Source organism: Protopterus annectens, chromosome 3.part1, assembly GCF_019279795.1.
Source record: "Protopterus annectens isolate FY-2018-M chromosome 3.part1, PAN1.0, whole genome shotgun sequence".
Lineage (NCBI taxonomy): Eukaryota > Metazoa > Chordata > Ceratodontiformes > Protopteridae > Protopterus > Protopterus annectens.
This window is the reverse complement of record NC_056732.1, coordinates 666,258,298-666,282,092: the sequence shown is the minus strand read 5'-3', so window position 1 is coordinate 666,282,092 and position 23,795 is coordinate 666,258,298. Positions and strand designations below refer to the sequence as shown.

General features: G+C 42.2%; 1 protein-coding gene across 4 annotated transcripts in view; it reads left to right on the top strand.

The window, feature by feature from the left end:
• Nucleotides 1-23,795, top strand: part of ASAP1 (ArfGAP with SH3 domain, ankyrin repeat and PH domain 1) — a 2,547,392-nt gene that overhangs the window by 1,226,941 nt on the left and 1,296,656 nt on the right. For all 4 annotated transcript variants that reach the window (XM_044067036.1, XM_044067034.1, XM_044067035.1 and 1 more), the window contains exons 5-6: nt 12,396-12,470; nt 22,953-23,002. In XM_044067036.1, coding sequence (XP_043922971.1) covers nt 12,396-12,470; nt 22,953-23,002 — 125 coding nt within the window. The remainder of the gene's footprint in view (nt 1-12,395; nt 12,471-22,952; nt 23,003-23,795) is intronic.

Sequence of the window (23,795 nt, the reverse complement as noted above, 5' to 3'; positions counted from 1 at the left end):
CATGGGAGTCCATAACATCGGACCGCTGGGTTCTCCAAATCATATCCAGAGGATATCGCATTCCTTTCCTTTACCTTCCAAAGTTGAAGTCCTTCCCAGACGTCCCACCCGGTCAACGGAGAGGCAGAAATTGGCCATCTGCTAAAGAAAAGAGCCATCCAGCCCGTCCCCAGACCAGATCGGATCAGGGTTCTACTCCAGATTCTTTTAGTGCCAAAAAGATGGGGAACTAAGACCAATCCTAGACCTCTCTCTTGAATCTGGCAGTCCCCAAAGAAAAATTCGAATGGTCACTCTGCAATCTATTCTCCTTCTGGGAGAAAATCACTGGATGTGCTCGATAGACCTCACTACCACATCCTGATGGACAGGCGCTCCAGGAGGTTTCTCCGCCGGCTGGGAGCCAGTCACTACCAGTTCGGGTCCTTCCCTTTGGTCTCACCACAGCCCCCAGGGTGTTCACCAAAGTATTAGCAGTGGTAGCGGCCCACCTGAGGCTTCAGGGGGTGCAGGTCTTTCCCTACCTGGACGACTGGCTCCTCGCCCCAACAAGGCATCTATTTCTATTGAAGCGAGACTCCTTTCTCCATCTTGCTCCCTTTCTGGGCATCACAATAAATACAAAGAAATCCAACCTGGCCCACACAGCTCTTAGATTTTATAGGGGCCAGGCTAGACACAAGGAGTTAGCCTTCCTCACTGCGGACAGAGTTCTAAATCTGCAGCTCCAGGTGCGGGCCATTCTCCATTCAAGTTCTGTTCCGGCGGAGTTGGTCCTGAGGGCTCTAGGGTCTATGGCATCGGCTATAGCACTTCTTCCTCTTGCCAGGCTCAATATGCATTCTACAGTGGACGCTCTTAGTACAGTGGTCATACCTTGCTCTCCCATGCATCATCCCATAGCGATCAGCAAGGCTTGCAAGCGGTCCCTCTTGTGGTGGCTCCACTCCCGGATCTCCACAGTGCTTCTCCCCTCTCGCCACGGTGACCACGGACGCCCGGTGGGGGCACTTATGGGCGGACCGCCCAAGGCACGTGGAACGATTCAGAGACCTTACTGCATATCAATGTTCTAGAGATGAGAGCAGTGCTCTTAGCGTTGCTAGCACTTCAGGACTTTCTTCCCTTGGGAACAATTGCAATTCAATCGGACAACATGTCTGTTGTCTGGTACATCAACAAGCAGGGAACAAGGTCTTACCCTCTTTGTCGAGAGGCCATGAGAGTTTGGGAATGGGCAATCTCCACCAATCGCTTTCTAATAGCATTCGGTCCAACATCCTAGCGGACAAGCTCAGTCGCACCATTCTGACCCCCACGAGTGGTCTCTCAATTGTCAAGTAGCGAACGCATATTCGCACGGTGGGGAACCCCTTCATGCGATCTTTTTGCTTCTCCCTCAAACACCAAGTGCGACAGTTTTTTAATACCTCCTCCCGGAGGTACCCCAAGAGACGCTCTGGTGCATGCTTGGCCACCCGGTCTTCTGTATGCCTATCCACCCTTGCCTCTGATGCTCCAAGTTCTTCAGAAAGCCTCTCGGGTGGGTTGCAGAATGATTCTCATTGCTCCATTCTGGCCTCGACAGATCTGGTTCCCCTTCCTAAGGTCTCACTCGGTGAATCCTCCTTGGATTCTAGATCCCATCCGGATCTGATATCCCATCCATCCTGCATTCCTCCTCAATCTGGACAACCTGAAGCTGACCGCTTGGCTGCTCCAGTTCCACTCTTGATTAGGACTCGTATTTCATCACCGGTTAAGGCAATTTTGGTGGCAGCTCATAAACCATCCACTAGAAAGGTTTACAAGCAAGTGGAACAAGGCCTGAATCCCTTCACGTTCCTCTTCCTTTAGTGCTTGACTTTCTAACCACTCTCTTTAACGATGGTGCCAGCAGTTCCACAGTCAAAGTACAACTGGCGCAATTTCTCACTATCACATTGGCCATGACTCTAATCCTCTTATGTCAGCCAAATTGTGTAAAATTTTTCTTAAAGGTACTTTTCTTCTCAGGCCCCTATAAAACAAGCAGTTCCTCCTTGGGACCTCTCTCTGGTCCTACAGGCCTTGACCGGTGGATCTCAAGTTCTTGTCGTACAAGACAGCCCTTTTGGTAGCCATTACATCGGCCAAGAGAGTTTCTGAACTTCAAGCATTATCAGCTAAACCTCCTTACTTGGTATTTCATCCGGACCGTGTCTCCCTCAGGACCAACCCGTCCTTTCTTCCTAAAATCGCTTCTGAAGCAAACATCAATCAGTCCATTAACCTCCCTGTTTTCTTCCTAAATATGAAAACAAAGGTGAATATAAGCTACATTCACTAGATGTTCACAGGCAACTTAGATTTTATCTGAACAGGACAGCTGGTCATAGGCAATCCGACCAGCTGTTTATTTCCTTTGCAAAATTCAATTTGGGCAAGCCAATCTCTAAAGTTTCTCTGTCCCGCTGGATTTCACAGTGCATTTTATTGGCTTATCAAGCTTCAGGAAGGCCGAGGGTGTTCATGCCCATTCAACCCGGTCAGTATCTACCTCGGCAGCCTTCAAGGCTAGGATTCCTCTAGATGATATTTGTGCAGCAGCCACGTGGGCTTCATCTCATACTTTATTTCCCACTATAAGTTGGATCTTGCATCTAGGGGTAGAGCATCCTTTGGCTCCGGTGCTCCGGAATATCCTTCCATGATGGCGCCCAAGATTCAGGTAGCTGGGGACTCTGTCCCACAGGTTGCAGACAAATGAATATCCTACTTCAGATTTAGAAGTTATGTACTCACCATAACGTTCCATCTGAGTAGGTGTATTCATTTGTCTGCAACCATCCTATCCCCCTGGCCTTTCAGTTTCCTGCATATTCTATGTTACCCTTTTTAGGGTGTTGTTGCTTTGGCAAACTCGATCTGAGGTCATGAGGGTAGAGCAGGGCATTATGGGTGAGGGGAGGAGCTGAGAGCTTGGATCCATAGCTGGAAAACCATGCCGGTTCGGATCTGATATCGGATCCATAACCCACAGGTTGCAGACAAATGAATACACCTACTCAGATGGAACGTTATGGTGAGTACATAACTTCTAATTTACTTTAGAATAGTTTCTGTTACAGGTTTAGTTTGGTTTCTAGTTGCAGCACTTCCTCATGTTGGTGAGTACTAGGTCCACTATATTTGAACCTCTGGCATGGTGTTTGTGTTAGTAAAGTCCAGGAAACATTGTGCCTGCAAGTTTGAGGCAGTGTGCATTTTCTCAGTCTGTAGAAGGGTAGTTAAAATCCCCCATGAATAGGGTATTTGGGTGGATGACAACTTGTCTCTGTTGGTCTAAATGTGTGGAAGGCACTGTAGCCTTGCACTGCCTCGAGTAGTTTCTGTGGCTTTAAGTCAAGTCTTGGTAATGGCACAGATGTCTATAGTCTCCAGAGTTAACAGAGCTTCTAGGGTGAGGAGTTTTTGTTGAGGGTCCTAAAACTGAGCAGTAATACCTTAAGGTTAAGTCCGGGGGATACGTGCAGACCATCCTTGGCAAAACGGGTCTAAATCAGCATTTCGAAAATTGAATAGTTAGAATCACTAAATGTCGAACTGACATGATCAAACTATCCAATTTTCGAATGCAGAGAAAAAAAAATAAACAACAAGCCCCCCTGCACCTCCCACACCCCCTGCTACTTAAATATACCAAATCCGAGACCGCACTACATTGAGGTAAATGGAAATCTCCCCTTATAGAGATTTCCATTTACCCATTCGACGTTCTGCCCTTTCAGCATTCTTGATGCGACAATATCAAATTCGATATTGTCAGCATTCGAGATGCTGATAGGGACCTAGCAAAACGACAGCGTCTGTTAATCATGTCTTCCCATGCTGACAGTTAGTGAATCCCCTTGGAATGACACTAGAAACTAAGCCAACTGTATGCAACAAATATACAAATCAGTTATTTTCTATACATACTGAGGCATCATCCTTGGTGAAGGTAGAATGCTGCTGAATGCAAGGAACATATGTGTCTGTGACACATATTCAGAAGATGTATAATGTCTATTTTCATATAGTCCAGTGAGGTATGTCTCATAGATTCATAGGTTGGTACTAGGCTATCGGCCCTAGGGCCTGTACAGTCCTAGCCATAAGAATTCCCTGGACCAAGCATCTGTTTCTGTAAGGCCCTTTTGTAGACTATCCACATAATTTGGGGATTCAATAATGGCTCCCAGTTTGCAGTCATCTGCGAACTTTGTTAGCCAGAGTCCCTTAGTGTTGGCCTGTACTTCAGAGAAGTAGATGCCAAACAAGAGCGGTCCCAGGACTGAACCCTGAGGTACTCCACTTGTCACTTGTCTGGAGCTGGATTTGGAGTCGGGTACTTTTACAGTCTGGGTTCTGTCAGTAAGCAAGTTGGCAACTCATCGAGTGATGTAGGGATTTATGCCCAGCTTAGTAAGTTTATCTATGATTCCAGAGTGGGGGATGGTGTAGAAGGCCTTGGCGAGGTCCAGATAGGCTGTGTGGACCGCCTTACCCTCGTCCACAGCTCTGGAGACTGATTTGAAGAAGTCAATCAGGTGCAGGAGACAAGATCGGCCCTTCACGAACCCAAACTGGGTGGGTCCAGTGTTTGACGGTTGCCAATGTCTTTGTTTATAAGTTCCATGATAATGCATTCCATGCCCTTGCAGATCAGGCTCATCAGAATGATGGGACGGTAGTTCACGAGATCCAAGGTGGATCCCCCTTGTGGAGTGGAATAGCTGTTGCTGTGCGCCACTCAGTGGGCACAAAGCCTGATGTGAGGCTATGATTAAACATGACACTTTGGTGAGGTACCATTTCATTTTGTAGTTTTAGTACACAGCCTGGGATGTCATCTGGTCCCATGGATGCTGTATTCTTAGCTTTGGAGAGTGTGGTTTCTACCTGTGTGGCCGTGATTACCTGAATTTGGCAATCTTTTGGTATTGAGATGGGCTCTTTAGGGGGTGAGAGGGGGGTGAAGTTGGCACTAAATCTATCTGTCAAGATATTGGCAATATCCTTGGGATCAGTATATTTAATGCCATTCTGTTGTAGCTCAGAGCAGATCTGAGCATTGCCATTTAGATTCTTGACATAACTATAGAATGCCTTGTGGTTGTCTTTGGAATCTTTGGCAATTTTATTTTCGTAACTAGCTTTTGATGATTTTAAGAGGGATCTCAGCTTCTTACTGAGGCTGGTAAGGGAGTTTTTTGCATCCTGGGATTTTTCTCTTTTCTGCAACACTTTCTTCCTTCTGTTGTATAGTTTGTTTGTAGCAGGGGACCACCAGATTGGCTTCCTTTTTTTGGAGGAGAGCATCTTGGTTCTATTTGAGATGGCACAATTCATGCATGAGTGGATGTGCTCCTACAGTGCCTTAGTGTAGGATTCAGCAGTCGAACTTTCAGATCCCATCTGCATGGGTGTCATAAAGTTTGTCACTTCTGACTTGAGTAGCATGAAGTTGGCTGTGGAGAAGTTTTTTATGGAGGTTTCCTTACTTGGGGGGTGGGGGTGGGATGTGGATGTCAAGGGTGATTTGCTTATAGTCAGATCTGACCAATGAGGGGGTGACCACTGGTGTGGAGCATCTATCTCCCATGTTGGTAATGACCATGTCTAGGATATTGGAGCCCCTGGTGGGACAATGGATTAGTTGATCCAGGGCATTGGAATTTATGAATTCCAAGAACCGTTGGGAAAAGGTGTTGGTTCCCGAGTAGTTTCTCCAGTTAATGGCAGGGTAGTTGAAATCACCCAGTATTAGGGTATTTGGTTGTATCTTAATATTTTCCAGTATGTTTAGAAAGATTTAATGAGAATCTTGGGGCATGGTGGGGGATCTGTAGCAAGCTACAGTTTGGATTGCAGTCTTACCTAGTGTTAGTTGCACCTGGAGAATTTCAGATGCATTGTGTTGGGCAACTAACCTGGAGGTGTGAATATCCTTGGTGAATATGGACACTCCTCCACCTTTAGTGTTTCGGTCTTGGCTTGGTGGCTGAAAAGTGTGGTAAGAGTTGTAGCCTGGTACTGCAGTGGTTCTCTCTGGAGCCTTGAACCAGGTCTCAGTTACTGCACAGATATCGATGTTCTCCATTTTTAGGAGTGCCTCGAGAGAATGCATTTTGAGGTTTAGACTTCTAGTATTGAGTAACATTACCTTCAGATTTTGTATGCTTGTATCTGTTACGGTGGTGGTTTTGTCCTTTGAACCTTGCCTAAAAAAGGCACTATAGGGGTGGCAAGAGCTTTAGCCAGTAACCTGAATCCCAGGGGTGACAGGTACAGACCATCTCTGGCAAAGCATCGTGGTTTGTTGATCATGTCTTCCCAGGCAGACAGATACTGGATCTCCTTTGAATGACAACAGAAGCTTAGCCAATTGTTAAAGTCAGTCATTTTGTCCTTGTACTGGGGTATCATTCTGGGCGAAGGCAGGATGCTACTCAGGGCTAGGGTCATACCTGTCTGGGCCACATGATCCAAGAGCTCTTCCATGTCTCTTTTCATGTAGTCCAGGGAGGTACATCTCAAGTCATTCACTCCAACATGGACAATGACAGAGTCGTATTTGTACTTGTTGTGGAGTGACTTGAGTGCATGTGTTGTGTGGCGGATCCTGGCATCCGACAGGCAGCTGACTGCAATTTTCTCCTTATTCAGCCTGGTGAGTGGGACATCAATGTACCTGACTATAGAGTCACCTATGACTAAAGTGTTGGGTACATTGTGTTGCCTTAGGGGCTGTTGTTGGGTGGCACATTGGTGTTGTGAGCTATGTGTCACTTTGGTTGGGACTGGTGTTTGTTTGCATTTCAGCTTCAGAAGTCCTTGTTGCTTGGGTAGGTTAATGTTAAGGGCCTCTGCATATGTGGGTTTAGTGTTGCTAGGTGTTGGTGTTGCTGGTGTGGGTTTTGAAGGGCTATGTGTTGCTTGAGGTGTAGTGCAGGTGTTAACCTTCTCTTGACTGTCTAGCACAATCTTGGCTGGAGAGAGCTTTGCTTCCAGTTTGGCTATGTAAGTGCATCTCTCGCAGGTTGTAGTGTTGGGTGGTAGGGGGAGAGGGCTGTCTGTGTACATGAGGCAGTTGTCGCATTGCTCCAGTATGCCCAGATTCACCAAGTGGACAGGAGAAATCAACGGAAGCTGACCCTTGGACATGCCTGTTTAGGTGCTTTTTTGTAAAGTGCAAGAGCTGTTTTCCCTTACCTTTGCAAGGTACTTTGCAATTATAGGCTGTTTAGTGCCTACGATTAATTTCTCCTTATTGACAAGGAGAGTTGAGGGCTTGTATCAGTTTCAGGCTTCCTAGTGCTTTCCAGCAAGTTCTAGAGCAAGTGCTAGTCACAGGGGTTCAGATTTTAGTGCTACTACTGAGAAACCAGCTAGTTCTAAGGGAAAATTTGAAGAGCAGACTTTCTGGCACCTGGAATACTTTAACCGTAGCCCCATGGCGCTGCACAATGCGAAAAATGTGCAAACACACAGTTTTTAAGCCAGAAAGTTGAAAGGGATAGAAATCAGCCCAAAAAGGCTAATAAAATTACAATTTCAGAACTAGAAACCACTCCTCTACTGTTAGATAGGCAGTACAATGCTCACCACTCCCACTGGTAAACAGTAGGACTTCCCTCTACCACAGCAAGGTCTGGATAGCTTGAACACAGAAAATAAAGTCCTGAGACAAGCAAAGCCCTGTATCTGGACTATACTGGCTAGGAAAGGTGGGAAACGAGCCAACAAGATAGTATTTTTTTTTTTGGTTTACACAGGCTAAACAATGTAATAATACAGTAAATAAACACAGAAAAGGCTAACACAATTGAGTGTGTAGTCCTAAACAGTAAATGCAATTAAAACTCTACAAAATTAGCAATTTAAAACTTTTTAAATGAAGCAAGGCAAGTGCACAACTGAAAAACGATTTAAGAGGCAGTAATACAGGTTACTTACACCCAAATGGACTATGATAAAATCATATTTGCACCTGTGGTGAAATGACTTGAGCCTGTGTGTGATATTGTGGAGCCTGGCTCCAGATAAGCTGCTGACCATTTTCTTCTCCTTCTCTAAACTGGTGGTAGAAGCATTTGTGTGTCATACAGTGGATGCTATAAAAATTTCTGAGGATAAGCATTGCTGTTTTTAGGATTAGGAGTTCTTTGAAGTTTGGGAAGTGTCTCAGCATAAGGTGGTCTATATGTGTGGTGAACTGTGTGTCTGGAGGATGTAGTGTGTGTTTTCTTGACTACCTTGTTTGTAAGTGAGATTTTTGCCTCCAAGGAAATTGTGCATGTGCATCTCTCGCATACTGTGTTAGATGTTCTTCGTGTTTCACTGTTGCAGTCATTACATTGGGTAATCTGCTGGCAGGTTGCCCTCAGTCGGCCTGAATAACAAAGTCTTGGGTCCTGCGTTGGTTGCTGTCTCCACTTCCATGACGTCAGGTCGTCAGGGGTATAAAACATGCAGCCGACACCATTTTATTCAGTCTTTCTTGCCGTGCGGTGCCAGAAGCAGTTCGCAAGTGCCGGTTGGCCGACTCCTATATATATATATTTTTTTTTTTTTTTTTTGCTCCCCATTTGGGGAGCACCTGACATCTGGGGCAAGAAAAACTGAATAAAATGGCATCGGCTGCATGTTTTATACCCCTGACGACCTGACATCATGGAAGAGGAGACAGCAACCGATGCGGGACGCAAGACTTTGTTATTCAGGCCGACTGAGGGCAACCTGCCAGCAGATTACCCAAATGTAATGACTGCAACAGTGAATACACTTGAACATCTACATTTATGGTAAGTGTACACAACTGTACTTTTCTTTTAAGCATTAAATGGTTGAGAATGAGACAAATGCTATATTGTCTCAGGATGCCCTTTTACCAAGCTGGCCATAGAGAAATTTGGAAATTGCATGTCCATGTTGTCCAGATCTGTTTTAGGGTGGTCTGTTATGGTTTAAGGGGTGGGTTTTACAGAGGTTTCCTGGGGAAGTTTTAGGGTTAAGGGCAGATATTTGATAGTGCTCAGATATGGTATTAGTGCTGTTTGATGCGCAAACTAGCTGCTCTAATCTTATCTCCACAAAATGCTTCATTGTGTTGCAGGTTACATTCCTAATGTAGTTTTATAAGTAAATTTTACTGTGTAAGTATTTGCTTCTGTACAGGGTACTGCCAACTGCTGCTGCACAGTGAGAAGCTCTGCACAAGTGGACCTAATTTATAGCAAACAGTAAAAGCTGAAAACTGACTCCTGTACCCTCTGGCCAATAAATGGTTATACTTTGAGCTCTCCTGAAGTACTTCCCAACTCAGAGAGATCAGGCAACCACCTTGTCCCACAGGATGGCTGATTCTGGACTTCTTAATGTAAAAGCACAGCAAAAAGGACTCTCAAATACAAGCCATCAACAACCAACTAAGCCCCTAACCTACACTTTTCTTATGTGTTTTCCAACTCAAATACAGCAGGCCACCACCCGCTGACACTAAACGGACTGTCCCATTTCCCTTAATATAAATACTCAAAAAACATTGTGTGAGAGTATAATGTACTACAGAGCAACTTACACTTTACCTGAACAAGGTGATTTCAAGTATGAGGGACCTTTAAAGTGATGTAAAGTGCAAAATCAACAAATAAAGCAAAAATAAAGTAGTAGAGCTCTAAAACGTTTAAGATTTGTTTTATTTTATTACACTTCAGTTATCTATTACACTTCAGTTATCTGCCAAGAGTGGTGCAGGATTAATTCAGGCCCCTTTCAGAATGTGGCAAGGTTGCCAAGCAGTTAGGAACTCTATGAAATGAGCAGGAGACAATATATATAGTCTTAAGGGGATGGGAGGTGCTATCCCCTTTTTTAAATAAGATTATTAGGAAACATTTTTTCTAGGAGATACTATCCGGTTTATAAACAGGACAATGAGAAATACAATTTGTAAATTGCTTTAAATTCTATTGAAATGAATAAAGCACTGCTGCTTTTAAAGTACATTACTGTATTAATGAGGGATTTTTATACAAAATGTAAACTAAATGTCCCACTCTCACTCTTTAGGTGTTTGACTTACTGCCAGTCTGAACAGAAAAACAGTTGAATTTCTGATATAAAGTTGATTAGCACAGTCCAGTTTCCTTAACAGTCTCTGGATTTTTTGCTTATGCCCTACCCTTTACTCAGTTCTTGCTATAGTGATATCAGCATTGGTCTGCATTCTGTCCCTGTGTAGAACATTTTTGGGTACTTACGTATTATCGCAACCACATTTTCGAATGGTGGTTGCTTTCCCTTGTGTCAACTGGGACCGATGAAGTATGAGAAAACCTCAAACGCATGTTTTCTTTAATGTGTTCTTGTTTTTTAGAAAGGTTTCTCACTTCGGATGAAAAAAAATAGGTTTCCCCATTTACTGCCAGCGTCTCAAGATGTCAGTTAAGCCAGTTCCCCCATTCCAACTTAAAACACGTTCCGCGTTCCTTTTTCTCAGCCTTTGCCCTGACAACAGAAAGCATCGGGAAACCAAAAGCCAAAGCAGTATACCCTGTCTGACTCCTTACAAAGTGATCGGGAAGGGTAGTAGACTGTTAAACACTATCTTGATGTTTTTTTTTTTGGTTTGTAAAACGAGTATGGGTTTTCAAACATTGCATGCAATTTGTGACTAGCTAATCTGTTGAAGGATTAGACGTCTGATAGGAAGCAAAGACAATCAAGGGGATTTTCCTTTAGAAAACGGCGGCAGTACTGCAAAATCATTTACTCATCTGATTAACCTCTCTTATATAATTGATCCATAAAGTGAGACTAGGATTGGGGGAATGAAAGGAAGTTAGCAGATGCAAAAGATTTTGCAGTACTGCCGTTTTCTACTTTAAAAAAAAAAAAAAAAGTCTCTTGATTGTCTTTGCATCCCATCAGACGTTCTTCTGATGCACGTAAAAGGGCACAGACACAGCAGCTAGTTTCTCCAGTCAAGCCACCACAGAGTCGGTGAAGAAGCAGCGGAAGAAAATGGTGACTGCTTTACCAAGCCCTCTGTTTACAACCCAGCCTTACATCACACCTTAAAAATGTTTAAAATGGTGACTGCTTTACCAAGCCCTCTGTTTACAACCCAGCCTTACATCACACCTTAAAAATGTTTGAACTTTCTTGTAACACATATCAGACAGACCTTACAAGGTAAGACCAAACGTCTGTTCTTCCATTTTACGTCAATTATTGCAGCATGAAAATGTGGTTGTGATAATATGTAAGTACCCATTTTTGTTGCTGCCATTGGGCAAACTCTACCCCCCCCCCCCAAACACAAGGAATGAGTCACAAGTAGCCTTTTTTCCCCACTGTGTTGTTCTGTTTTGCCTGCTGCTTGGCCTAGGTCAACACACTGCTCCTGTGTAAGTGATCCAACTTGAAAAACAGTGCCTTTGTCTTGCAGTACAGGGGTGGAGTGGGAAATGCGCTTCATTTGACAAATAATATAGGACAGAGAAGAGTTGGGGGAAAAATAACCGCTCAGGTATAGGAAAGCATTGAGGGGGTATCACTGGGTATATGTAATTCATTCAAATACTAGTCATTTAGAAGACGGCATAATTTGAGAAACAACCTCAGAAAATTTTTACACTGTAACGTTCTGCTTTCAAAGGCCAGATGCTGAGTGATCAAGTTGCTGTCTGTTTACGTATCCACAATTACACTAATAGCTAAGCCTTTGTCAGTAATGTATGCATTCTTGCCCTTATATACCGTCCGTACGCACTGCATTTATGTAACCTGCACTTAATGCCTCCATTTGTTCATATTCCCTAGTGAGTTAATTCAGGCAGGAAACAAGATATCACTTGTTGTTTTGAAGTCATTAAGTCAAGTATTTTGATTGTCAAAGCATTTTACATTTTGGATAAATGCTGTCTAGCATCTAAGCTTCCACTGAAGAGACCAGCTGATATATTCTTGTACTTTCCATTCTAAGAGCAAGATAAAAGGCCTTTGTGATAAATCTCAGTAGGGGGTGCAGTCTATGTGCATGTTTCATCTACAGCATGGTTCTTTTCAGAACACCTTCTAGTACATTGCTACTCCATGCCATTGATTTCATATCGGAGTGATTATGCTGAAAATATGGCACAGGGCTATTTCCTAATGAAAAGTATCTTCTTCACTGAAGTGACTGTAATAATGAATGAACCCATTTGTATGTAGTACACGTAGTTATGAATGAGACACATTTTTAAGAATCATAGACAGATGCGGTATTTATTATATGCTTTGCAAAATATGTTTTTTAAAATACTGCTTTCCTGAAAGCATCACTTGTAAATGGTCTTATTGTCTTTCCTTTTTGTTTGAATTAGCTCCAGAGCTTAAGCCACAATGTCATCTTTACCCTGGATTCCCTATTAAAAGGAGACTTGAAAGGAGTTAAAGGGGTAAGTTTAGCAGTTAAGTTGGTTTAGTGAGCTCCATCTACTTGTAGTAAATCCATGTTTGATAACCACAACCTCCAACTCTATATGGTGTGGCTAAATTTGTGTATGTTCTGGCTATTATGGAAGTCATTTAAATTGTAGGTTTTGCAGTCATCAGATCTGCCATTCATTTTTGCCACAATTTCAGAGTTATGGTTCATACATGCACTCTGGTGTTATTTGAATTTGAAATTTGTCTGTGAGAAGAGCAGAGCTGCAAATGTTTAAGTCAGGAAATAATAGTCATTTATTTACTCTGCCTTCTGAGGTATTTTTAGAAGAGTTTATGTAGGCCAGATCAAAACAAATGGCTTATTCATATCACTTAATTTATTTATTATGCGTCAAGTAAGCAGAGTATCTACCTAGTGATGTAGTTATACAGATATATGCATATGTGACACAGCTTTTAATTTGTTTTATGAAATGTGACAGTATTGTTATATTTGTTATTTGCTGAGATGCATAGAGAAAAGGCCTTTAAAAGTGGTTTTGCAAAAATTATATTAAATGCTGGATTTTTGAAGTGGAATGTTGTAATAAAATAAGTTAGCCTTGGAATCGTCATTCAGGCATTGTTTATTAATAGCCGGCATGAAGAAGGGTAGTTCAAAAAATATAGTCCCATAATATATTTTTTTAAATGCACATAGTTGTGTGTTCTGTATTAGTACTGAAGCATACAAATACTGAGATCTGGATCTTGTATACATTAAATTATTCTGCTAAATGTTACTGTAGTAGCATCTGCTGTGCTTTTTTTTTCTGCTATTCTTGGTACCCAGACTTGTATTTGCATTAAAGCTATTTAGAAGTAATACCAGTGATATTTAAATAAATTGGATTTTTATTGAAGACTTTTTGTATGCTGGGTTGAGCATTCAGCTGAACTAAGCAGGGATAAAAAATGTGTTCTAGGTAGTTTGAGAGTCTAAGCAAACAATTTCCATTGTTGTTATCTGATTGCATTTAGTGTGATGTGGATATTGAAATGGCTTGTACAGAATGTCATTGCCTTTCCTGAGGTAGAGGTTGTTTATATCATATTTTATTTGGATGATTAGCTTATGCGAGTTGGCTAGTGGAAGAAGAATGTAGAATACGTTTGTCTCTGGAGGTTTTACCTAACAGATAGATATTATTTATAAGTTTGGTGTCACACTGTCAGCCACTAGTAGACTTATGTAGCAACAACCAGTCTAGTAAAAATTTTCATTTTTAGCTGGAAACAGTCTCCGCTTGTTGAACTGGTCACACAATCTTTGCCAGAACTAAGCACACATCTGCTTGAAGACACAGCTGGGCAGCTACTGCTAAATAACATCATACAAGTACAAGTACAAATACAGGCCATTTATAAAGAATTAGGCTGTCAACAGTTACTGCTGTTAAACTGATTCTGTGGTGCCAGAGGCGGGAGTTATGACTGCAGTGCTGATGATACGTCAGGAGACTGGGAGGTGGTAATGAGTAATGATGGCCCATCATGTGGGAAGGGTAAGTAGGTGTAATCCCACTGCTAGGGTGTCTAATGGACAGAGGCCAAAGCAAAGGGCTCTGAGATGGCCAGTTAGAGCACACGCAGTGCAGTAGTTGATGTGGAGCATGGGAGAACAGGTGCATATCTTTATGCACCTCTGATGCTGTGTTACTAGTCATTCATTGTACATCACTTTGGAGTGAGTGTATACCTGAAAAATCTGAAACAGGCTTAGGTGATGGCTTGATGACATCCAAATTTTGCCCCCACTGTCACAAAAGGAGGTTACTGAAAGTTATTTCCACTTGATTGTTGGGCTGTTGAAAGCCAGGAAAAGGCTTTGCCCATTATACAAGTGGATCCCATTACTACTTAATTTATTAGAAGCGTATAAAGTTAATACCGTGGTAAGCAGTATAATGAAGTAAATGTAAGAAAATGAAGCATGCCTGTTTAGCAAAAAGGAAGTGACGTATGACTACATCACAGTTTATTAAGTTTGTTTGTGTCTTTCGGCTTTTCCCGGTTAGGGGTCGCCACAGTACGTAAAAGAATGTACTGCTCTTTTAAAATGAAAGCATAACATTTTATGCATCCTATACCAGTAACAAAACTTTCATTTATAGCATGGTGTTCTGTTTGCACTGCTAAATATATTGCAAACAGGCAGTACTGAATTTTCATTTTAAAAATGTAAAAACAATTGATGTATTCACACAAGTGCTGTGTTGTATGTAATGTACTCTAATATTGTTATTGAAGATAACTTAGTGTGTTTTAACAGTATTTAAGAGGTCTGTCCTTGCAACAGCAGGACTGATGGCACAGACTTCAATTTAGCTTGGCATCTGAAATGTTTAAAGGCTGTTAATTTTTGAGTAGTAATCTGCATACTAGTTCCATTCCAGATCTCTTGTTGCACTCCATGCTAGTGTCAGAGAAACAGCCCCAGGCTACATTGTTGTTTAAAAAAAAAAAAAAATCAATGAGTGAAAAATGTCTTCGTACCTATGCTTAGTTCATTTTAGTTTAGTTTTGCATAAGGAAGGACCTTCCATAGACCCATATGTCTGACCAGCCTCATATGCAAAGCCATGGAAAGACTTCTCATGGATCTAATAAATCAGGGCACAACCTCCAAACACTGGTCCTGTCTCAGTTTGGATTCATCACGGGCAGGTCATGCTTACTCAACGTGGTAGATTGTTTTTTTGAAAAGGTCACCAAACCAATGGATGATAGCAACGCAGTACACACTGCATATCTCATATGTCAACATGGCCAAAGCTTTTGACTCAATTCCCTACTCAGGCATAGTACAAAAGCTAAATAAACTGTGACTAACCCCTGTGTCACCCAGTGGATTGCCAACAGATAGGATGGAGGAAATCAAATAGGGAAAGGTACCACCACAAAGAGACCACTCACCAGTAAAATCCCCAAGGGTTTTGTGCTGGGACCTCTCCTGTTTGGCATTTGTTTTTCTGAAGTAAATGCCAGTACCAAAGGGCACTGGTTGACTAAGTTTGCAGATGACTGCAAGCTAGGAGCAGTCCTTGAATCCTCAAATGACTTGGCCGTCCTGCAGGAAGGTTTGTCCCAAATAAATAACGGACAGATCACAGCGTAACCATTTGAAATGTCAGGACTAGCGTGAGTGAGTCCAGAAATGGGGGAGACTGAATGGATCAGGCTTGTATATAAAAAGTTGGAGATGCCATTTTCTCCAAGGTATGGCAGTTTCTGAGTTTTAAGGAAAAGAGTGATTTTCGAGATCTCCTTTGTTTTCGGTCTTGTTTTTTTTTTTTTTTTTTTTTTTGGCACTTGACATTTCGAGTACCGGCATTTCAGTAGGGAGCCGTGCCAAAGTCGTGGACTGAAACTAAATGCCAAAGACACATTATTGTATCCTTTGGGAAGTCATCTACTTCAGGGAGCTACCACATCGACAGTACGCCCTAAGGGTTGACCCAGTTCGGGATTTGGGAATGTGTGTGGAAATTGACCTAACTTTTGACCAGTTGTGTAAGAAATTCCATCTATATTGCAAGAAATTCCATCTATATTCCATCTATATTGCACAGTTTATAAACAAAGGGATTGTATCTAGATCAAGTGATGTCATTGCCCCCCCTCCACTCCGCGATCATTGCATATAATGTTCCTTTTGCCATGTATCTGTCCAAATACATGCAACAACTGGAATGCCCACAGATGTCTTACTAAAGGTATACAAGGCTTTAACAACATATCCTACATGGACAGACTCGGAGCCCTGCCACTATACTCGGTATCCTACAGACTGCTAAGAGACAAGCTGTGCCTGGCATGCAAGGTATCCTTTGACCCATTACTGATGGGTTTACTGCACATCAGCAAATAAGATGTCATCAGAAATACTGAAGCAAATGATCAAATCCTCTTCTGCAACAAGGCCAGAATAGTTTGGTGGGACAGATATTTCTCGCAGACAGTACCTCTGCTCTGGAACAAACTCCCCATTCACATAAAAGAATGTCATCCCTGTTTGTATTCAAGCACAAGTTGGATCATTGGATCTATGGATGGCAACAAGATTTCCCCCTGTACTACTATTGGACAGAGGCAGCTCCTATCCCCGTGCATTGAGACCCCTCAACTTATCTGTTGTATGAGCCCAGTTATTTTCTTTGGGATAATATATAATTATTGACTATGGGATGGGTAAGTCCAGTCTCTAACCAAATAGGATATGTTTATTTGAGCACAAAAAGGGAAATTGGCTGGACTTAAAATGGCCTGCAAGGGCAGCTAGCCTGTTACTTGCCTATGAATCTAGAGAGTTGGCTGTTTGCAAATTGACCTAATCTTCAGGTTTGGACCAATCTTTTCATTCACTGTTTGGACAGTTTTACTGTTCCTTTCTGCCCCTCCTTACACTTATACTTTTTATTACATCACCCTTGCAGTTTTATCCACGGTGGCGCAGCAGTAGCGTTGTTGCCTCACAACAGGAGGTTCTCCCGTTCGATTCTCAGCTAGCGAGCGGGGAGTGCCTTCTGTGTGGAGTCTGCTTGTCCTCCCCGCAGGTGGAGTGGCGTTCCGAAAGACATGCGTGAATGGGCGTGCCTTTGTTGAAGGTTGGGCGTCGAGCTGGCAACTCGGCACCATGAAAATCTACTGCCAGTCATTAGCGGACCGGAGTTCTGCTGTGGCGACCCCTAACCGGGAAATGCCGAAAGACAGCAACAACCCTTGCAGTTACACTTGTCAGTTTCTCTTGTTTTTATACATGCATACATACGCACACACACACACACACACACACACACACACACACACGTGTGTACAAGATACACACACACACACACACACACACACACACACACACACACACGTGTGTACAAGATACACACACACACACACACACACATATATATATATATATATATATATATATATATATATATATATGTATGTGTATACACACATGTATATATATAAATATATGTGTGTGTGTGTGTGTGTGTGTGTGTATATATATATATATCTATATATATATATATATATATATATATATATATATATATATATTTTTTTTTTTTTTTTTTTTTGCTGCTCTGTACTCTTATAGCTGTGCATCATTTGGTTGTTTTTGTTTATTTTTAATGCTTTTTGGCAGTGGAAAGTTAAGCATTCAAGAAGTGTAAAAAGTGGGCACAAAATTCCACCCCAAGGTAGACACGCTTGACGTGTATTATGCTTAGGTTCATAGGTTCTTAGGTTGGTACTAGTCTACCAGTCCTAGGACCTGTACAAGCCTAGCCATAACAATTCCCTGGCTATTTCTTCCCACAATATTTATTTCCCTGCTTAAGTGAAGAAAATTTCACTGTTGAATGCAATAGCTGTGCTTTGCTCATACTGTCAGCCATAAAGATAAAAAAAATAAGTTGTCATTTTATAGATTGAACAATGGCTGTACGTCTGCTCCTGATGGAGCTTCAAGTTTGAGTACTTCCTCATGGTCAGACCCATTGATCTGTAGGACCAAGCTTGTAAATCTCTAAAAAGACAAAAACACATACACACGCACACTCATATGTATGTATATGGGTCTGGTGAAAAGGACAACTGACCAATATGTCACCGTTTAGAAAATTACTCCTCAACACCCCCTGATAATTATATGTACTAACTCCAACATCTCACCATCCCTGGAGAAATGGAATATTTCCCTTTTCGAGATTCAGTCTCGCACACTTGTTGACCATCTGTGTAGTCAGCCAAGGGGGTATTCATCTGTATTCAATTCCCTCTTATATATGTGTATACACACACATATTTATATATATATATATCTATATCTATATATATATATATATATATATATATATATATATATATATCTATATCTATATATATATATATATATTTATATATATATATATATATGGGTCTAGGACTATTCATTGAAACTTATATATGGCCTTTTTCCCACTGTAGTGTAACCCTGGAGTTAGAATATATAGTAAGAGGGGTGTGGGGGTATAGCCCCCCACCTATTTTAAATATTTTGAACTATACACATGGATACTTGCAATTTCAATAATTTACTCCTTTCTAAACTTAATATATGTCCAAACTATGTGGGGAGCTATGCCCCCTTACTATATATTCTAACTCCAGGGTCACACTACAGTGGGAAAAAGGCCATATATAACTTTCAGTGAATTGTGTTTTTAGTGGATTGTGCTTTCAGTGAATTGTGCACAGTCATTTGACGTTCAGTGAATAGTCCTAGACCTATATAAATATATATATATATATACACACACACACACACACACACACACACACACACACACACACACCCATATGTATATATTTATGTGCACATAGACACACACACACACATGTATAGAGAGAGAAAGAGTGTGTGTCTGTGTGTCTTCACGTCTGTGTGTGTGTGTGTGTGTGTGTGTGTGTGTGTACGTGTGTCTGTGTGAAAGAGAGAAGGGGAAGAAAACAAGGAGCACATTGCCAGCAGAGGTTAAAGCCTGATAAAGTGTAAAGTGAAAGATTGCTATCCAGATGCTATTGCTGAAAAGTCAAAAGTAGAAGAGACTTCAGCTTTTAGTCATTCTCCTTTTGGTGCGTTTCAGAAACCTGTTGGAGCAGACTGTCCAAGGTGTATATTCACATCTAGAGGCCAGTTTGCACATCAGGATTTTGGAGATGAAGGCAGTTTTTCTTACATTGCAGACATTTTAGGACTCCCTACCCCAAGATGTTGTTGCTATCCAGACCATTATCATGGCAGTGGTAAACAAGCAGGGGGATTCACTCCTAACCCTTTGATGAAAAACAATGAGGGCATGGGAATTGGCTGTGTTAGCAGGGAGCTTTCTCTGTACTTGCCACATTCCTGGGGTGACTAGTTCTGCAGCAGACGGCATAAAGATACTGCTTGCCAGTGACTGTCAAATGGCCCTCAGGCCTTGATGTAGTGCAGAAGATATTCTGTCACTGGTGAAACCTTGCTGTGGCTTCTTTGCAATTCTGACCAAACCAAGCACATCAACTTCTTTTCCCTTATCTCTCCTATAGAAGAACATTCCAGGGAAGCTATCATCCAGAAATGGCCTCTAGGACTTCTTTATGTTTTCTTCATTTCCCCTTATGTGAAAATGCAATCAGAAATTCTCATTTCATAATATTTCTTTCTATGTGCTTTTTCTCATCTGCCTTCTTTCAGATTTGCTATGGCAAGAGTCATCCAGAGACACTGTCATGCTGACAGACATCAGTGCACTGAGAAGAGTCTCTTTTTTTATTTAGCTTAACACAACTTGAGCAGCCTTCTAATGTCACTGTGGAGAACCCACATCCCCTCCTCATATTAGTATGCACTCCTGCGCACTCACCAATAAGGGCTGTTATAATATGGTGTCTTTGTGGAATGAAAGCCCTCCCCAGAACATCTTCTGTGTATCTCTACTCTTCTCAGGGTTCACACAACAGGTATGCATCCTGTCCTCCCCTAGCAAGGGTACATCTATCCTCCCCTGCCTGTGTCATCAGGTGCATAAACCACTAATCAACCTTTGATGTCCATCTATTCCCATGTTGCAGTATTCTTGCTGTGGGATCCTTCACTTCAGGTGACCCGAACGTCGGCTCCTATTCAAAAGTTTAAGCCTGGTTGCTGCCAGTGTGTGGGACATCACATGCAGGGCCATAAACCAGGAGCCTTAAATGTAATGTCTTCACGCACAGACTTCAGAACTTCTCTGCCACAGTCGAACATCAGATCAATCACTTTGCTCTGTTGTCTTCAGGAAATCTGAAGATAAGTACCCCATTGAGGAAACCTTTATTTTTCCTTGAACTTTGGTTGTTGCTTGATTTCTTAGCCGATGTTGGCTAGAAAAGGGAAGTGTAGGTGTGGACGTCAAATTCCGCACAAAGATACCCACAAACTTTGTTTGTTCTGTTTAGGCCAGGAACACAACCACACCACATGTAGCATCTGCCAGTCGTTCATACCGAAAACCCTCCATAGTCATCTGGCAGCCCTAAATCTGTACCTTGAGAACCAGAGGTTAAAATGATTAAGCCTGCGTATGGATCCGGAGTTGGTCATTGAGGCAGAGCTGCCTAAAAAGAAGGCCAAAGTTGCAAAGCCTACCACTTCTGCCCCTCCATCATCAGATGTCCCACCAACCACTGATATAGGAGTTGAGGGACATCAGTTGGAACCGGCATCTTCAGCTACTATACTCGGGGAAGCCGCTTTGGAAGCACCGGTAGGCATGTCGTCAGAGGTTGTTATGACGTCTGCTATGGCCAAGGTCTAGGGGGAACCAGTCTCCACCAGATGCCCTTCCAAGGTCCAGGAATCCGAAACCTCATCTACAGGCCAGATCCCTGAAACTAGCCCCTCTGTATCTGCTAAATCATCTCCTCTGAAAAGGAAGCAAAAAAAAAAAAAACTAAACAATTATCTGCGTCCTCTGAGGGCCAACCAGACTGGCACTCCTTCACAAACTCCTTGCTGCAGGCCTTTATGGCCCTTAGGCCTTCAGCATCCACAGCTGGCTCATTGTCTGTCCTCAGCCCCAGGCCAGCTTTAGCTGTCTCCATCCCTCCTACGCACTCCCAGGAGGAAGACTTCTCCTCCTCCTCTGATGAATCTGTCACCTACTCCACTCAAATAGCTTCCCTTTTGGACTGTTACTCCCAGATGAGGACTTCCTTGAGGGCGACTCCCTCCTGAGGACATTACCTTTGGGGAAACAGTTACTAAAGTGAGGGAGTACTTCAAGTGGGATGCTGCTTAAATGACTGAAGTCCATAAAAGGAATTTTGAGGTACTCCAGGTGGAATCACCCTCCCCCTCTGCTATCCCTCCTGTGATTCCAGCCTACCTGGATGCTTTTGCATCAGCTTCTAAGACACCAGAATCACAACCTCCAGCTCCCAAGAGACCTGACCGCTTTTATAAGGTTCCTGATAAGCAGAAATTCCTGACAAAAGCCCCCTTTGGGAGCTCCTGCAGTTATTGCAGTGGCCCCTGACAAACAGTCCAGACTCGTACCTTCTTCCTCCCTCTTACATCAGACAAGGACAGCAAGATCACAGACAGGCTGGGGAAAAAGATATATACCTCTTCCACACTAGCCTTTAGGGCAATCAGTTACCAGACCCATGTGGTTAAATAAATCTGGAGAGGAAGCTAATGTGTGGGACATTATGGGTAAATGGCTAGTTGCATGAGAAAATTTGGGATGCCTAGCTGAATAAAAGGCCTGTATCTTCAGTTTTGTTAACAAGGATAGACCTGCTGATTCAAATCTTATATGACAATTACATAACTTTCTTCCATGTCTGTTTACTAAATCTGCTAAAGTAGATTTTGGGATTCCTACTCTCATGATTTTCTCTCTCAAGATTTATTGTGGTTAAGTCATCAATGTGATGCCGAAAGTCAACTCTGGAGTTCACACTAAATCTCCAGCACTGTCTGTTCAGTAGAGCAAGCAGCTGAATAACACAGAAAACTGTTTTAAGAGAGCAAATGCATCCAATTAGATAATAAACCCCTTTTAACATTAGTTGCCAAATGTTACAGAAAGAATAATGGGCTAATGGTATAAAATAGGCTGTTGATAAGTTTCATCTTAAAGTTCGAAGTTCAGCAGGCTCAGTCTCCACATAAATGTTGTGCAACTCTGAGCAGTTCAATTAATCAGGCAGTGGTCCTTAGTTGTCTGAACCAGACACTTGTGCTTAGTATTAACTCTTTTTTTTTTTTTTTTTTTTAACATTTTATACACGTTTTCAGGTATGGAGGGCAGAACTGTTGTGGCACCTGATTGAGACAGCTCATTAAATGATACCTTAGTATAGTATATATGTTTGATTCGACTCTGTTTTTAGTTAGGTAGCTTGTCCATTATATCAGGAGTTTTATGTGTACTTCCTGCACTGGACTTCAACAGAAAGGCAAATGTTTTTTAAACCTTAACTTTTTAAAGTGGATCACATCCAAAATTGGACAATGTAAGTGACAGCTACCATAACAACAGTTTGTTACTGAAACTCTTGTAGGCTTTTTTGCTGTTTGTTTAAAGAACCTTGGTCTTTGTTCCATGTCACTGAAACTGCATCAGTAACTTAAACAAACTGTTGCCAGATTTGCCAGTGGCTGAACTGTACAAAAACTGCCATCGACCAAGCCCTCACATTAATCACATTTTCCCATTAATAAACTTGTATTTTATTATCTGACGGTGAATTTTCAGGTGAGTCTAAGTCATTAATGAAGTGCTGCTTGTGATTTTTCTTAATTACCATAAAAGGAAGTAAAGTTTGTTTAATTTGTAGGTTAGATCAGATTTATTTAGTAACACAGTAAGTTTAAGTTTAAGTCCAGTAACAGAAAGTGTGTGTTTGCTCATCGTTTTCTTTTCTCCTTTAAGGACCTGAAGAAGCCATTTGACAAGGCGTGGAAAGATTATGAAGCTAAATTGTAAGTTCAACCTGGTTGTGAGGATCTATGTAGAAGTCATTCTTGTGTAATTTATTTAAAATATATGAGGAAACTGGATGTATTTATTGATGTTACACAGTGGTGCAGCGGTTAGCATTGCCGCCTCACAGCAAGAGGTTCTCCGGTTCGATTCTCAGCTGGGGTGCCTTCTGTGCGGAGTCTGCATGTCCTCCCTGTGGTCGCGTGGGTTTCCTCCGGGTGCTCCGGTTTCCTCCCACATCCCAAAGACATGCTGTAGGTGGACTGGGCACTCTAAATTGGCCCTAGGCATGAGTGTGTGCGTGTGTGTGCCTTCTGTGGAAGGTTGGGCACCGGGCTGGCAACTCAACACCATAAAACGCCACTGCCATTTATGAGCGGACAGGTGATCCGCTGTGGCAACCCCTAACTGGGAAAAGCCAAAAGAAGAAGAAGAAGATAGTGACACCATTTAACTGATATTTATTTGTGTTTAATTGCAGAATGTAATAAGGCAGGATAGGATAAACAAGGAGAGAACTTCTTAGTAAATTTCTGTTACGTTTAGTCTCACACATTTGTCCTTATGATACAGGTCCCCATCCCCCATGCTGAACATACTCAGGGACAGCTTGAGGGGTGGTGCTACTGTTTTGTGTGGTGTTTCTTGGTGTAAACTGAACAATGCTGGATGAGGAGTTTTAAGGATATTTGAATCTAATGTCGCTTCTCCTCTTTTGTAAGTAGCTGGTACAGTGACAGCAGGTGGTATATAGAGCCATGATACCTGTTTACCTCCCAGCAGGCAGAGGTG